Source organism: Leucoraja erinacea, unplaced genomic scaffold (genome assembly GCF_028641065.1).
Source record: "Leucoraja erinacea ecotype New England unplaced genomic scaffold, Leri_hhj_1 Leri_61S, whole genome shotgun sequence".
NCBI lineage: Eukaryota > Metazoa > Chordata > Chondrichthyes > Rajiformes > Rajidae > Leucoraja > Leucoraja erinaceus.
Window position 1 is genome coordinate 379905 of NW_026576531.1, and position 16907 is coordinate 396811.

The 16907-nt window shown below is 59.6% G+C and overlaps 1 protein-coding gene across 1 annotated transcript in view; it reads left to right on the top strand.

The window, feature by feature from the left end:
• LOC129694317 (endonuclease 8-like 3) overlaps positions 1–16907 on the top strand; it is a 36640-nt gene that overhangs the window by 12098 nt on the left and 7635 nt on the right. Inside the window, exons 5-6 of the mRNA XM_055631020.1 lie at positions 2612–2686; positions 5806–5972. Coding sequence (XP_055486995.1) covers positions 2612–2686; positions 5806–5972 — 242 coding nt within the window. The remainder of the gene's footprint in view (positions 1–2611; positions 2687–5805; positions 5973–16907) is intronic.

The following is a 16907-nucleotide window of genomic DNA, read 5'->3' on the forward strand; positions in this document are numbered from 1 at the left end:
AGGGACCGAAGAAATGTTTGAAAATTCCCAACCCAGGGCCCCGCATTGACCAGATTCTGTCAAGAGGAAGGTTAAATCAGTCGGATGAAACTCAGCGGCAGGAAGAAATCCTCAGTCCACAGAGCATCAGCACCCTACGGGATGTGGCATAAGTTTCAGGCAATAGTCCAAGACGCAACCAGGCACATTGTAAAGTGAAGAAGATGCAAGGACGTAAGCAGTTGGTGAAATGGCCAATGTCAACAGCAAGGAGTGGGAAATCATCAATGCAGATGTGAGCTTAATCTTGTGGAATCAAGGGATCAGCAGAAAAGAAGTTGGAGAAGATTGGTCATCTAGTCTACAACTATGGAAAGGAGAAATTTGATGAGAAGGAACAACTCAGCAGGAAAGATAGGCCTCCTCCCCCCAAGTCCCATCGTCTCCAGGAAATCCAACAACTTGTTAAAGAAAGGAGAAGCCTGAGGAAGGTGTGGAACAATGCAACAGCAGAAGAAAGGGAGGGCATCAATCTCCTTCAAAAGAACCTAAAACAGGCTCTCGAAGCTGCGCAGAGCGGAGAATTTAAGGAAACGACGCAAAAAGAAGGAAAAAGCAAGAACAGACCTACAAAGATCCCGTTAAATTTGTGAAAAGCATTTTCACAAAAGAAAAAAGCGGTTCCCTGAAAGAGTCAAAAAAGGAGGTTGAAGGACACATGAGAGCCATCCACACTGATGAGTGAAAAGATGTACCGATTTTTGTCCCTACTGACATCCCACCAATCTCACCCCCACAACATCAATTTGACATCAGCCCTCCCAAGCTGAGTGAGGTAAAAGAAATAGTGAGGCAAGGCAAGAACGGCCTCTGCATCAGGCCCTAATGGTGTTCCGTAATGTGTCTACAAGAATGCCCCAGATATTCGTAAATTCCTCTACAGGAGCATGAGGGTTGTGTGGGAAAAATAAGTCATCCCCAAAGCCTGGCGAAGAGCAGGGGGTCCTGATCCCAAAAGAAAAAAATTCTTCCACCATCGAACAGTTTCGGCAAATAGAGGGCAAGATCCTTTTCAGTGTGGTGGCGAAAAGACTTACAAAGTATCTGAAACAAAAACAGTTTCATTGTTACATCAAGCCAAAAGGCTGGCGTAGCAGGCTTCTCGGGCTGCCTTGATCATACCAGCATCATATGGCATCAAATCCAGACTGCTTTTCCTGTGCTGTACTTTTATATGTTCTATGATTCTTGTGACCAAAGTTTAAAAGTTAGCCTGCACCTCTTGAAAGTGAAGCCCATCTGGCTAAAACAGATGCTTGATCACCTGTTTGACCTGATTCGATCCAGGAAAACAGAAGAACGATGGAAGGTAGGAGAGGGTCTCTACCCTGCTGAATTGGTTTAAAGAGGTTAAAATGTACAGAAATGTGGAGGAATTTGAAACAAAAATATCAGTAGTTGATTGGTTTAAACAGATTAGATAAAGTTTAGTTTAGTTTGTTTATTATCACGTGTACCGAGGTACAGTGAAAATCTTTTGCTGCATGCCAGCCAGTCAGCAGAAAGGCAATACATGAGTACATTCGAACCATTCACAGTGTACAGATACATAATAAGGGAATAAAGTGAATAAAATTTATTGCAAGTTAATACCAGTAAAGACAGATCAAAGATAGTCCGAGGATCTCCAATAAGGAAGATAGTAGTTCAGGGCTGCTCCGTAGTTGTGATAGGATGGTTCAGTTGCCTGATAACAGCTGGGAAGAAACTGTCCCTGAATCTGTTGTGAGTTTTCACACTTCTGTGCCTTTTACCTGATGGGAGAGGGCAGATGAGGGAGTGGACAGGGTCGACTCATCGTTGATTATGCTGCTGGCCTTGCTGAGGCAGCGTGAGGTATAAATTGAATTAATGGAAGGGAGGTTGGTTCTTGTGATGGTCTGGGCTGCGGCCACAATTCATTGCAATTTCTTGTGGTGTTGGATGGAGCTCTTCCCAAACCAACCTGTGCTCCATCCTGATAAAATGCTTTCAGTAGAAAGGTGAGAGTTGTTGGGGACATGCCGAACTTCCTAAAGGGCCTGTCCCACTTACGCGATTTTTTGCAGGGACTGCCGGTACCCGTCATAGCAGGTCGCAGCAGGTCACTGCAAATTTTCAACTAGTTGAAAATCCAATGGCGATCAGAAAAAGGTACGACTCTTTGATCGACTACTCACAACCATACATGCGCACTTTGCGACATGTGCTGGCAGTCGCTGAAAAAACTGCGTAAGTGGGACAGGCCCTGAAGCTTTCCAAGGAAGGAGAGGTGTTGGTGTGCTTCCTTAGTCATTGCTCCAATATGGGTGGTCCAGATGTTCTCGGAATTTGAAGTTTTCAACCATCTCTACTTCGGCGCTGTTGAAGCAAACTGGGGTATGTGGACCCCAAGGTTTAAATGGATATCTAACCACAAGGTGACGTTTTATATTACTGGGTTTTGGATGTCCATGAATCATGCTTTGAAGTGAATTATTTAATGATTCAAAGGTATTTTCATTATCACGGCAGTTATTTCTAGGTATTTATAATCAAATATCTATACTTTATTCGGTAAATCATTTATCAGGTTAATTGCCCTATCTTGCAGATTTGCCAATTATCCACTGAACAAATACATCACCTTATAAGAATGACTCGAGACTTCACAATTTTGTTTTATAAGGTAAGAATATGTATCTTTCCAAAAATGAATTGTGTTTTCGAATCATTTTAAAAAGAATTTCTGTACTCAAGTACCTGGTGTAGAATGTGTGGGATGGTTCATATCTAAAATCTTCTGCACATTTGACAGATATCTGAGACCAAAATGTACCATTATTGAATTATGCATAGCATTTAATCTATTTTAACAAAAGTTGTGATATTAAAATATATCTGTGCTTTATATTTTTAAAGTGACTTTAATTAGTCTTCAAGAATAAAATACAAGTAAGGATTATTAGTTATGTTGTTCACTTAAGTTTACACCACTATCACACAAATATCAGAATTTCAGAGAATTTTTTTTAGCTTAGTTTAGAGATACAGCATGGAAACAGGACCTTCAGCGCACAGTCCCCGCCGACCAATGATCCTCCATTCACTGGTTCTATCCTATACACTTGGGACAATTTGCAAAGCCAATTAACCTACAAACCTGCATGTCTTTGGAATGTGGGAGGAAACCAGAGCACCCGGAGAAAACCCACGCTGTAACAGGTAGAACGTACAAACCATATGCAGACAGCACCCTTAGTCAGGATCGAACCCAGGTCACTCGTGCTGTACGGCAACAACTCTACTCCTGCGCCACTGCCACCCGTCAAAACAACTGTTTTTATTTGCTTATGTTAACGCTTAAAAGGCCCTATATTTTTGAAATATTTGGTCATTCTCGAGTTCATAAGCACAATTAATATCATTTGACGATTTAGACTTGAAAAGGAAAGAAAAAAATAAAAGCTCTTTAATTTAAGGCAAACTCAGAATAATTGAAAAAATATATTGCTTACTGTGAACTCAACTCAACCATTAATGGATGAAATAGTACAAATTATCTTCTCTCTGTATATGCTCCCCCTAGGCCAAGTCATTCAACGGCACGGCATTTCCTTCCACTAATATGCAGACGATACACAGCTCTATCTCCCCCTGAAACCCAACAACCGATCAAATCTACTCAGCCATATGCACTGCCTCGAGGATAAAAAGTGTTGGATGCCGCAGAACTTCCTCCAACCAAACGAGAGGAAGTCTAAGGTCATCCTACTCGGCCCCTCGGACTCCATGGAAACGATAGCAGGCATCCTTGGAAGCCTAACCTCCTTACTCAAACCGCACGTCAAAAACCTTGGCGTAATATTTGACTCCGCATTGAAGTTTGACAAACAAGTCAATGCTGTGGTAAAAGCTAGCTTCCAGCTTCGCACGATAGCTAAAAATCAAACCATTCCTCCAATTTGACAACCTTGAAAAGATCATCCACGCATTTATCTCCTCCCGCCTTGATTACTGGAACTCCCTATACACTGGCATCAGCCAATCGTCCCTGTCCCACCTGCAATTGGTCCAAAATGCCGCAGCGAGATTTCTGATGGGCACCCGTAAAAGAGACCACATCACCCCGATTCTGGCCCGTCTCCACTGGCTCCCAGTGTGGTATAGAATCAATTTCAAGCTCCTATATGTATACAAAGCCCTTAAGGGGCTTGCCCCCACCTACATCAAAATTCTGCTAACCCACCATACTACCTCCAGGTCCCTCAGGTCTGCCGACTTGGGGCTACTGACTATCCCGCGGTCCAGGTTTAAGCTCAGGGGCGACCGTGCTTTTGCGGTTGCAGCACCTAGACTGTGGAACAGCATCCCTCTTCTCATCAGAACCGCACCCTCCATCAACTCCTTTAAGTCTTGACTCAAAACCTATTTCTACTCGCAAGCATTTGCTGAGGTCCTCTGAGGGAGCGCTGTATGTATGTATTTATGTATGTATTGTTAGATCTATGTACCATTGTAAGTATCACGTTAAGGGCCTGTCCCACCAGCATGCGATTGCATGCGTCTAGCGCGACCAAACGTGGTGGCTTGAGGCGTTCCTGCTTCGCCGGGCCGGTCCCAATTCCAACCACAGAGGCGTATGGAGTTGTGCGGGGCTGGTCCCGACATCATACTCACGAATCAGCTGGGCAGAAGGCGGACCGACTGAATTTGGACGTCGCACGGCGTTGGGCGGTGACGTCATCACGCAATGACATACCAGGCGATAACGTCATCGCACAACGCCACGCACTAGGCGTACGGCATCAAGACGTTGCGTACGGCATCAAGAAGCTGCATACGACGTCGAGACGCTGCGTACGGCCTCAATATGGCTGCGGGCCGACAGGCCGTTGTTGCGTGGGATTTTCACACAGTGCAAGATTTTTGGAGCCCCGCGTGATGTCGGGGCCAGCCCCGCACAACTCCATACGCCTCCGCCGATCGAAATTTGACCGGCCCCGCAAGGCTGTACGCTTCAAGCGACTACGTTTGGTCGTGCTAGACGCATGCTATCGCATGCTGGTTAGACAGGCCCTTTAGTACCTGCATTGATGTAAAGCACTTTGGACAACGAGAGTAGCTTTTAAATGTGCTGTAGAAATAAAATTGACTTGACTTGACTTGAAATTAGAAAAGGACAGCAAGGAGACATGAAATGGTGAAGGAGTGGCTCTGTTAATTGACGATTGGGTTGGTACAATAGAGAGCTTGTCAACAATCAGGAAGTCGGGATGATAAAGCAACTGATGATCATCCTTAAGGGCCTGTCCCACTTGGCAATTTTTTCGGCGACTGCTGGCATCACTGACTGACGTATCAGGTCACCGAAAAAGTTGCGGCGTGATACAGCGTGACGTGGCGTGATGAAGTGTCACAACATTTTTTTTGTCGCTGCTGGATTTTGAAATGTTCAAAATCTTTCGGCGACCCTGATACGTCAATCCATGATGCTGGCAGTTGCCGAAAAATAGCTAAGTGGGACAGGCCCTTAATCCTTTCACAATGACCAGCGAAATGGTTATGTTCTTGTAAAATTAAAACAATAATGAATGCAGTTTTGTTCGATCTATACAATGACAATGTTTAAAATCTTACATGCCCATATGGTAAATATCAAGATCTCTTTTGCTTCAGTACAATCACCATGGGTCAAACAACTTGTCAGTACAGTTTGAGCTCTATTTTTTAAACATTGCAAAGAGATTATTTCTCTGAATCAGCCTAACCTATCTGCAATCATGTAATTGATTTTCTATTTTTTAGTGTCAGAAGATTGGGTCAGCCTTGTACAAACATTTCAGAGTTTACAAGCGCTCCACGTGCAGACAGTGCCGTGGTAAAATCATTGTCTGCCGCCTTGGTGAGAATAATCGAATGACATATTTCTGCTCGCACTGCCAGAAGGAAAATCCCAGCCAGGTCAACATCAGGTATTCTCAACTGTATATGGTGCAAAACAGGCACATGCCGTCAGGGTATGCAAGGTAGGCACTGCCTACCCTGACTAAAATTATGACATGGTAATCATTAAATATAAATAGTAAAGGCATGGGAGAATTATGCCTATCTAAGAGATCGACCTCTTAGGTAGGCATAATTCACCATCCCTTTCAACCGTCATTTCAAGAGGAGCTGAAGGCAGCTGAAATTCTGCCTTTGCTGTACTGCGCATGTTTCTCGGCGGGTTTTTCAAATAGGGATTGCCATGATCTGAAGGGTATGTTAGGAAGCAAAGAGAAGAATGGAGTTTGTGTACCGATACCGTGGTAAGTACATTTCTTGGTACATTATGTTTTTAAATACTATATTTCCTGGGGTGGTTTGGGGGAGAACTCCTTCCACAGTGTTTGCGGAGTCTGGCCCGAGGTAAATTTGCGGGTAAGGCAGGATCGTTGTGAAGGAGGGGATCGGGGCCGGCGTTGGGGCTTCGCGGCTGGCGTTGGGGCTTTGCTGGCGGGGTTGGCGTTGGGGCTTGCGGCGGCGGCGTTGGCGGCCGGCGCTTGGGCGGCTGGCGTTGGGGTTGAGCGGCTGGCGTTGGGGTTGAGCGGCTGGCGTTGGGGTTGAGCGGCTGGCGTTGGGGCTTGAGCGGCCGGCGTTGGGGCTTCGCGGCCGGTGTTGGGGCTTCGCGGCCGGCGTTGGGCTTGAGCGGCCGGCGTTGGGCTTGAGCGCGTTGGCTGGGCTTGAGCGGCCTGGGTTGGGGCTTGAGCGGCTGGCGTTGGGCTTGAGCGGCTGGCGTTGGGGCTTGAGCGGCTGGCGTGGGGCTTGAGCGGCTGGCGTTGGGGCTGAGCGGGCGTTGGCTTGAGCGGCTGGCGTTGGGCTGAGCGGCTGGCGTTGGGGCTTGAGCGGCTGGCGTTGGGGCTTCGCGGCCGGCGTTGGGGCTTGCGCGGCTGCGTTGGCGTTGGGGCGTTTCGCGGCTGGCGTTGGGCTTCGCGGCTGGCGTTGGGTTTAGCGGCTGGCGTTGGGGCTTGAGCGGCTGGCGTTGGGGCTTGCGCGGCGTTGGGGCTTTGCGGCTGGCGTTGGGGCTTGCGGCTGGCGTTGGGTTGAGCGGCTGGCGTTGGGGCTGAGCGGCTGGCGTTGGGCTTGAGCGGCTGGCGTTGGGGCTTGAGCGGCTGGCGTTGGGGCTTGAGCGGCTGGCGTTGGTGGGGCGTTTGGCGTTGGGCTTGGCGGCGTTGGGGCTTGAGCGGCTGGCGTTGGGGCTTGAGCGGCTGGCGTTGGGGTTGAGCGGCTGGCGTTGGGGCTTGAGCGGCTGGCGGGCTTGGGCTGGCGTTGGGCTTGAGCGGCTGGCGTTGGGGCTTGAGCGGCTGGCGTTGGGGGTTGAGCGGCTGGCGTTGGGGCTTGAGCGGCTGGCGTTGGGGTTTGAGCGGCTGGCGTTGGGGCTTGAGCGCGGCTGGCGCTGGGTTGGGGCTTGGCGGCTGGCGTTGGGGTTGAGCGGCTGGCGTTGGGGCTTGAGCGGCTGGCGTGGGGCTTGAGCGGCTGGCGTTGGGGCTTGAGCGCGCTGGCGTTGGGGTTGAGCGCTGGCGTTGGGCTTGAGCGGCTGGCTTGGGGGTGAGCGGCTGGCGTTGGGGCTTGGCTTGGCGGCGTTGGGGGCTTTGAGCGGCTGGCGTTGGGGGTTTAGCGGCTTGCGTTGGGGTTTGCTGCTGGCGTTGGGGTTTCGCGGCTGGCGTTGGGGTTCGCGGCTGGCGTTGGGGGTTCGCAGCTGGCGCTGCTGGTTCGCGGCTGGCGTTGGGGCTTCGCGGCTGGCGTTGGGGCTTCGCGGCTGGCGTTGGGGTTTCGCGGCTGGCGTTGGGGTTTCGCGGCTGGCGTTGGGGTTTAGCGGCTGGCGTTGGGGTTGAGCGGCTGGCGTTGGGGTTGAGCGGCTGGCGTTGGGGGTTGAGCGGCTGGCGTTGGGGTTTGAGCGGCTGGCGTTGGGCTTGAGCGGCTGCGTTGGGGGTTGAGCGGCTGGCGTTGGGGTTGAGCGGCTGGCGTTGGGGCTTGAGCGGCTGGCGTTGGGGCTTGAGCGGCTGGCGTTGGGGTTTTAGCGGCTGGCGTTGGGGTTTAGCTACTGGAGGTGGGATTTAGCTACTGGGATTGGGGTTTAGCTACTGGCGGTGGTGTTTAGCTGCTGGCGGGGTTGAGCGGCTGGCGTTGGGGTTTCGCGGCTGGCGTTGGGGGTTAGCAGCTGTAGTTGGGGGTTCGCGGCTGGCGTTGGTTGTTCGCTGGCTGGTGGTGGGGGTTATGCAGCCGGCGTTAGGATTTCCCGGCTGGCGGGGGAGGTTTCGTGGCTGGCGTTGGGGTTTCGCGGCTGGCGTTGGGGTTCGCGGCTGGCGTTGGGGCTTCGCGGCTGGCGTTGTGGATTCGCGGCTGGCGTTGGGGTTGAGCGGCTGGCGTTGGGGGTTCGCAGCTGGCGTTGGGGTTTTCGCTGCTGGCGTTTGGGGTTTAGAGGCTGACGTTGGGGCTTCGCGGCTGGCGTTAGGGCTTCACGGCTGGCGTTGGGGTTTAGCGACTGGCGTTGGGGTTTCGCGGCTGGCGTTGGGGTTTCGCGGCTGGCGTTGGGGTTTCGCGGCTGGCGTTGGGGTTTCGCGGCTGGCGTTGGGGTTTAGCGGCTGGCGTTGGGGTTTAGCGGCTGGCGTTGGGGCTTCGCGGCTGGCGTTGGGGTTTGGCGTTGGGGTTTGGCGGCTGGCGTTGGGGTTTTAGCAGCTGGCGTTGGGGTTTAGCGGCTGGCGTTGGGTTTTCGCGTTTTCGCGGCTGGCGTTGGGGTTTCGACGGCTGGCATTGGGGATTCGCGGCTGGCGTTGGGGGTTCGCGACTGGCGTTGTAGTTTCACGGCTGTCGTTGGGGTTTGGCGTCTGGCGTTGGGGTTGAGCGGCTGGCGTTGGGGTTTTCGCGGCTGGCGTTGGGGTTGAGCGGCTGGCGTTGGGGGTTTTGAGCGGCTGGCGTTGGGGGGCTTCGGCGGCTGGCGTTGGGGCTTGAGCGGCTGGCGTTGGGGCTTGTTGGGGCTGGCGTTGGGGCTTTAGCGGCTGGCGTTGGGGTTGAGCGGGCTTGGCGTTGGGGGGCTTGAGCGGCTGGCGTTGGGGGCTTCGCGGCTGGCGTTGGGGCTGAGCGGCTGGCGTTGGGGCTTTGCGGCTGGCGTTGGGGCTTACCGGCTGGCGTTGGGGCTTACCGGCTGGCGTTGGGGCTTTGCGGCTGGCGTTGGGGCTTGGCGGCTGGCGTTGGGGCTTGCGCGGCTGGCGTTGGGGCTTGAGCGGCTGGCGTTGGGGTTGGCGGCTTGGCGTTGGGCGTTTGGGGCTGGCGTTGGGGTTTGCTGGCGTTGGGGTTTGAGCGGCTGGCGTTGGGGCTTGAGCGGCTGGCGTTGGGGTTTGAGCGGCTGGCGTTGGGGCTTGAGCGGCTGGCGTTGGGGCTTCGCGGCTGGCGTTGGGCGTTGAGGCTGGCGTTGGGCTTGAGCGGCTGGCTGGCGTTGGGGGGTTGAGCGGCTGGCGTTGGGGTTGAGCGGCTGGCGTTGGGGTTGAGCGGCTGGCGTTGGGCTTTTAGAGCGGCTGGCGTTGGGGTTTGAGCGGCTGGCGTTGGGGCTTTCGCGGCTGGCGTTGGGGCTTCGCGGCTGGCGTTGGGGCTTGAGCGGCTGGCGTTGGGGTTTGGCGTTGGGGCTGGCGGCTGGCGTTGGGCTTTGAGCGGCTGGCGTTGGGGCTTGAGCGGCTGGCGTTGGGGCTTGGGCTGCGGCTGGCGTTGGGTTGAGCGGCTGGCGTTGGGGTTGAGCGGCTGGCGTTGGGGCTTGAGCGGCTGGCGTTGGGGCTTGAGCGGCTGGCGTTGGGGCTGAGCGGCTGGCGTTGGGGTTGAGCGGCTGGCGTTGGGGCTTTGAGCGTTGGCGTTGGGTTTCGCGGCTGGCGTTGGGGGTGCGGCGGCTGGCGTTGGGGTTGCGCGGCTGGCGTTGGGGTTGCGCGGATGGCGTTGGGGTTGAGCGGCTGGCGTTGGGGTTGAGCGGCTGGCGTTGGGGTTGAGCGGCTGGCGTTGCCGTTGAGCGGCTGGCGTTGGGGTTGGCGGCTGGCGTTGGGGTTGAGCGGCTGGCGTTGGGGGTTGAGCGGCTGGCGTTGGGGCTTGAGCGGCTGGCGTTGGGGCTTGAGCGGCTGGCGTTGGGGTTGAGCGGCTGGCGTTGGGGTTGAGCGGCTGGCGTTGGGCTTGAGCGGCTGGCGTGTGCGGCTGGCGTTGGGGGTTTGCGGCTGGCGTTGGGGTTTCGCGGCTGGCGTTGGGGGTTCGCGACTGGCGTTGGGGTTTAGCGGCTGGCGTTGGGGTTTGCGGCTGGCGTTGGGGTGTTGGCTGGCGTGGGGTTTCGCGGCTGGCGTTGGGGTTTCGCGGCTGGCGTTGGGGTTTCGCGGCTGGCGTTGGGGCTTTCGCGGCTGGCGTTGGGGTTTAGCGGCTGGCGTTGGGGTTTGGCAGGCTGGCGTTGGGGTTTAGCGGCTGGCGTTGGGGTTTCGCTGCTGGCGTTGGGGTTTTGCGGCTGGCGTTGGGGTTTAGCTACTGGCGTTGGGGTTTAGCTACTGGCGTTGGGGTTTAGCGGCTGGCGTTGGGGTTTAGCGGCTGGCGTTGGGGTTTAGGAGCTGGCGTTGGGGCTTGGCGGCTGGTGTTTGAGTGTAAAAATATTAATTTCCACTGCAAAATGCTCATTTTTAGGAACTAGAATACAGAAATGCTCTGACAAAACTTGGCAGCCTGGCTACAGCGGCTGGCGTTGGGGCTTGAGCGGCTGGCGTTGGGGTTTAGCGGCGGGCGTTGGGGTTGAGCGGCTGGCGTGGGGGTTGAGCGGAGGGCGTTGGGCTTGAGCGGCTGGCGTTGGGGGTTGAGCGGCTGGCGTTGGGGTTTTTGATCGGCTGGCGTTGGGGTTTGAGCGGCTGGCGTTGGGGCTTTAGCGGCTGGCGTTGGGGTTTCGCGGCTGGCGTTGGGCTTTGCGCGGCTGGCGTTGGGGCTTCGCGGCTGGCGGGCTTGGCGTTGGCGTTGGGGCTTCGCGGCTGGCGTTGGGGCGTTGGGCTTGGGCGGCTGGCGTTTGGGCTTGAGCGGCTGGCGTTGGGCTTGAGCGGCTGGCGTTGGGCTTGGAGCGGCTGGCGTTGGGGTTGAGCGGCTGGCGTTGGGTTTGAGCGGCTGGCGTTGGGCTTGAGCGGCTGGCGTTGGGCTTGAGCGGCTGGCGTTGGGGCTTAGCGGCTGGCGTTGGGGCTTCACGCGGCTGGCGTTGGGGTTTAGCGGCTGGCGTTGGGGTTGCGCGGCTGGCGTTGGGCTTTAGCGGCTGGCGTTGGGGTTTGGCGGCTGGCGTTGGGGTTTGGCGGCTGGCGTTGGGGTTTGGAGGCTGGCGTTGGGGTTTTGCGGCTGGCGTTGGGGTTTTGGGGGCTGGCGTTGGGGGTTTCGGGGCTGCGTTTGGGTCTTCGCGGTTCGCGTTGGGGCTTCGCGGCTGGCGTTGGGGCTTAACGGGTGGCGTTGGGGTTTCAGCGTCTGGTGTTGGGGTTAAGCGGCTGGCGGGGTTTCGCGGCTGGCGTTGGGCTTGAGCGCGGCTGGCGTTGGGGCTTGAGCGGCTGGCGTTGGGGTTGAGCGGCTGGCGTTGGGGTTGGGCGGCTGGCGTTGGGGTTGAGCGGCTGGCGTTGGGGCTTGAGCGGCTGGCGTTGGGCTTGAGCGGCTGGCGTTGGGGCTTCGCGGCTGGCGTTGGGGTTGAGCGGCTGGCGTTGGGGTTTGAGCGGCTGGCGTTGGGGCTTCGCGGCTGGCGTTGGGGTTTAGCTACTGGCGTTGGGGTTTAGCTACTGGCATTGGGGGTTGAGCGGCTGGCGTTGGGGTTTAGATTCTGCCGTTGGGGTTTCGCGGCTGGCGTTGGGGCTTCGCGGCTGGCGTTGGGGCTTAGCGGCTGGCGTTGGGGTTTAGCGGCTGGCGTTGGGGTTTCGCGGCTGGCGTTGGGGTTTAGCGGCTGGCGTTGGGGTTTTCGCGGCTGGCGTTGGGGTTTCGCGGCTGGCGTTGGGGCTTCGCGGCTGGCGTTGGGGGTTTCGCGGCTGGCGTTGGGGCTTCGCGGCTGGCGTTGGGGCTTGAGCGGCTGGCGTTGGGCTTGAGCGGCTGGCGTTGGGCTTGAGCGGCTGGCGTTGGGCTTGAGCGGCTGGCGTTGGGCTTGAGCGGCTGGCGTTGGGGTTGAGCGGCTGGCGTTTCGGCTGGCGTTGGGGTTTTGTAGCAGGCGTTGGGGTTTAGCGGCTGGCGTTGGGGTTTCGCGGCTGGCGTTGGGGTTTCGCGGCTGGCGTTGGGGTTGAGCGGCTGGCGTTGGGGCTTGAGCGGCTGGCGTTGGGGGTGAGCGGCTGGCGTTGGGGTGGCGTTGGGGTTGAGCGGCTGGCGTTGGGGTTGAGCGGCTGGCGTTGGGGTTTCGCGGCTGGCGTTGGGGGTTCGCGGCTGGTGTTGGGGTATCGCGTCTGCCATAGGGGTTTCGCTGCTGGCGTTTGGGTTTAGAGGCTGGCGTTGGGGCTTCGCGGCTGGCGTTGGGGCTTCGCGGCTGGCGTTGGGGCTGAGCGGCTGGCGTTGGGGCTGAGCGGCTGGCGTTGGGGTTTCGCGGCTGGCGTTGGGGGTTTGCGCGGCTGGCGTTGGGGTTTGAGCGGCTGGCGTTGGGGTTTGAGCGGCTGGCGTTGGGGTTGAGCGGCTGCCGTTGGGTGTTAGCGGCTGGCGTTGGGTTTGAGCGGCTGGCGTTGGGTTTTAGCGGCTGGCGTTGGGGTTGAGCGGCTGGCGTTGGGGTTGAGCGGCTGGCGTTGGGGTTGAGCGGCTGGCGTTGGGCTTGAGCGGCTGGCGTTGGGAGCGGCTGGCGTTGGGGCTTGAGCGGCTGGCGTTGGGCTTGAGCGGCTGGCGTTGGGGCTTGAGCGGCTGGCGTTGGGGCTTGAGCGGCTGGCGTTGGGGCTTGAGCGGCTGGCGTTGGGGGGCTTGAGCGGCTGGCGTTGGGGTTTGAGCGGCTGGCGTTGGGCTTGAGCGGCTGGCGTGGCGTTTGGGCGGCTTGAGCGGCTGGCGTTTGGGGCTTGAGCGGCTGGCGTTGGGGTTGAGCGGCTGGCGTTGGGGTTCGGCGGCTGGCGTTGGGGTTTTTAGCGGCTGGCGTTGGGGTTGAGCGGCTGGCGTTGGGGCTTGAGCGGCTGGCGTTGGGGTTTCGCGGCTGGCGTTGGGGCTTTCGCGGCTGGCGTTGGGGCTTGCGGCTGGCGTTGGGGCTTGAGCGGCTGGCGTTGGGCTTGAGCGGCTGGCGTTGGGGTTGAGCGGCTGGCGTTGGGGGCTGAGCGGCTGGCGTTGGGGTTGAGCGGCTGGCGTTGGGGTTTGAGCGGCTGGCGGGGGTTGGGCTTGAGCGGCTGGCGTTGGGGTTGAGCGGCTGGCGTTGGGTTTGGGGCTGGCGTTGGCGGCTGGCGGCGTGGGGCTGAGCGGCTGGCGTTGGGGTTGAGCGGCTGGCGTTGGGGCTGAGCGGCTGGCGTTGGGGCTTGAGCGGCTGGCGTTGGGGGTGGGCGGGGCGTGGGGGTTTCGGGGTCTTGGCGGGGCTGGCGTTGGGGTTTCGCGGCTGGCGTTGGGGTTTCGCGGCTGGCGTTGGGGTTTCGCGGCTGGCGTTGGGGCTTCAGAGGCCTGCGTTGGGGTTTCGCAGCCGGCGTTGGGGCTTCGCGGCTGGCGTTGGGGCTGAGCGGCTGGCGTTGGGGTTGAGCGGCTGGGGTTGAGGGGCTGGCGTTGGGGTTGAGCGGCTGGCGTTGGGCTTTTGAGCGGCTGGCGTTGGGGTTGAGCGGCTGGCGTTGGGGGCTTGAGCTTTGGGCTGGCGTTGGGGTTTGAGCGGCTGGCGTTGGGGTTGAGCGGCTGGCGTTGGGCTTGAGGGCTGGCGTTGGGGCTTGGGCGGCTGGCGTTGGGGTTTGGCGGCTGGCGTTGGGGCTTTGCGGCTGGCGTTGGGGTTGAGCGGCTGGCGTTGGGGTTTGCGGCTGGCGTTGGGGCTTCGCGGCTGGCGTTGGGGTTTCGCGGCTGGCGTTTTAGCGGCTGGCGTTGGGGTTTCGCGGCTGGCGTTGGGGTTTTGCGGCTGGCCTTGGGGTTTAGCTACTGGGTTGGGGTTTTGCACGGCTGGCGTTGGGGTTTAGCGGCTGGCGTTGGGGTTTAGCGGCTGGCGTTGGGGTTTAGCGGCTGGCGTTGGGTCTTCACGGCTGGCGTTGGGTCTTCACGGCTGGCGTTGGGGCTTCGCGGCTGGCGTTGGGGTTGAGAGGCTGGCGTTGGGCTTGAGCGACTGGCGTTGGGCGTGAGTGACTGGCGTTGGGCGTGTGCGGCTGGCGGTGGGGGTGAGCGGCTGGCGTTGGGGGTGAGCGGCTGGCGTTGGGGTTGAGCGGCTGGCGTTGGGGTTCAGAGGCTGGCGTTGGTGTTCAGAGGCTGGCGTTGGGGTTCAGAGGCTGGCGTTGGGGTTCAGAGGCTGGCGTTGGGGTTCAGAGGCTGGCGTTGGGGTTCAGAGGCTGGCGTTGGGGTTTTGCGGCTGGCGTTGGGGGTTTTGCGGCTGGCGTTGGGGTTTAGCGGCTGGCGTTGGGGGTTGAGCGGCTGGCGTTGGGGTTGAGCGGCTGGCGTTGGGGTTGAGCGGCTGGCGTTGGGGTTGAGCGGCTGGCGTTGGGCTTGAGCGGCTGGCGTTGGGCTTTGCGGCTGGCGTTGGGGCTTGAGCGGCTGGCGTTGGGGTTGAGCGGCTGGCGTTGGGCTTGGCGGCTGGCGTTGGGTTGCGGCTGCTGGCGTTGGGGTTTCGCGGCTGGCGTTGGGGTTCACGCTGCTGGCGTTGGGGTTTCGCGGCTGGCGTTGGGGTTGAGCGGCTGGCGCGGCTGGCGTTGGGGTTGAGCCGCTGGCGTTGGGATTGAGCGGCAGGCGTTGGGCTTGAGCGGCTGGCGTTGGGGTTGAGCGGCTGGCGTTGGGGTTGAGCGGCTGGCGTTGGTGGCTGGCGTTGGGGTTTCGCTGCTGGCGTTGGGGTTTCGCGGCTGGCGTTGGGGTTTCGCGGCTGGCGTTGGGGTTTAGCTGACTGGCGTTGGGGTTTAGCTGGCGTTGGGGTTTAGCGGCTGGCGTTGGGGCTTGAGCGGCTGGCGTTGGGGTGAGCGGCTCGCGGCTGGCGTTGGGGCTTGAGCGGCTGGCGTTGGGGCTTGAGCGGCTGGCGTTGGGCTTGAGCGGCTGGCGTTGGGGCTTGAGCGGCTGGCGTTGGGGGGGTTGAGCGCTGGCGTGGCGTTGGGGTTGGGGCTTGCGGCTGGCGTTGGGGCTTTCGGCTGGCGTTGGGGCTTGAGCGGCTGGCGTTGGGGGTGAGCGGCTGGCGTTGGGGCTTTCGCGGCTGGCGTTGGGCTTGAGCGGCTGGCGTTGGGGTTTCGCGGCTGGCGTTGGCGTTGGGCGGCTGGCGTTGCGGCTGGCGTTGGGGGCTTGAGCGGCTGGCGTTGGGTTTTGAGCGGCTGGCGTTTGGGGTTGAGCGGCTGGCGTTGGGGTTGAGCGGCGGGCGTTGGGGCTGAGCGGCTGGCGTTGGGCTTTGCGGGCTGGCGTTGGGGTTTGAGCGGCTGGCGTTGGGCTTGAGCGGCTGGCGTTGGGGTTTTAGCGGCTGGCGTTGGGGTTCGAGCTGGCTGGCGTTTGGGCGGCTGGCGTTGGGGGGCGTTGGCGTTGGGGCGGCGCGGCTGGCGTTGGGGGCGTTGAGCGGCTGGCGTTGGGCTTGAGCGGCTGGCGTTGGGCTTGGGCGGCGGGCGTTGGGTTTGGGCGGCGGGCGTTGGGGTTGAGCGGCTGGCGTTGGGCTTGAGCTACTGGCGTTGGGGTTGAGCGGCTGGCGTTGGGGGTGAGCGGCAGGCGTTGGGATTGAGCGGCAGGCGTTGGGGGTGACCGGCTGGCGTTGGGGTTGTGCGGCTGGCGTTGGGGGTTCAGAGCTGGCGTTGGGGTGGGTTTAGCGGCTGGCGTTGGGGCTTAGCGGCTGGCGTTGGGGGTTGGGGGCTGGCGTTGGGGTTCGCGGCTGGCGTTGGGGTTTTGCAGCTGGTGTTGGCGTTTCACGGCTGGCGTTCGGGGTTCGCGCTGGCGTTGGCGGTTCGCGGCTGGCGTTGGGGTTTCGGCTGGCGGTGGGCCTGAGCGGCTGGGGGGCCTCGCGGCTGGCGTTGGGGTTTGAGCGGCTGGCGTTGGGGTTGAGCGGCTGGCGTTGGGGTTGAGCGGCTGGCGTTGGGGTTGAGCGGCTGGCGTTGGGGTTTCGCTGCTGGCGGGAGTTTTGGCGGCTGGCGTTGGGGTTTCGCGGCTGGCGTTGGGGTTTGGCGGCTGGCGTTGGGGTTTCGCGGCTGGCGTTGGGGGTTCCCAACTGTCGTTGCGGTTTCACGGCTGACGTTGGGGTTTCGTGGCTGGCGTTGGGGTTTCGCGGCTGGCGTTGGGGGTTCGCGGCTGGTGTTGGGTGTTTCGCGGCTGGTGTTGGGGGTTCCCAACTGTCGTTGTGGTTTCGCGGCTGACGTTGGGGTTTCGTGGCTGGCGTTGGGGTTTCGCGGCTGGCGTTGGGGGTTTGAGCGGGTTGGGGTTGTTGGGGCTTGAGCGGCTGGCGTTGGGGCTTGAGCGGCTGGCGTTGGGGTTTGAGCGGCTGGCGTTGGGGTTTGAGCGGCTGGCGTTGGGGTTTGAGGCTGGCGTTGGGGTTTCGCGGCTGGCGTTGGGGGTTCGTGGCTGGCGTTGGGGGTTCGTGGCTGGCGTTGGGGGTTTGCGGCTGGCGTTGGGGTTTGAGCGGCTGGCGTTGGGGCTTGAGCGAGCGTTGGGGCTGGCGTTGGGTTGGGGCTTGAGCGGCTGGCGTTGGGGCTTCGCGGCTGGCGTTGGGGTTTGAGCGGCTGGCGTTGGGGCTTGAGCGGCTGGCGTGGCGTTGGGGCTTGGGCGGCTGGCGTTGGGGTTGAGCGGCTGGCGTTGGGGTTGAGCGGGCT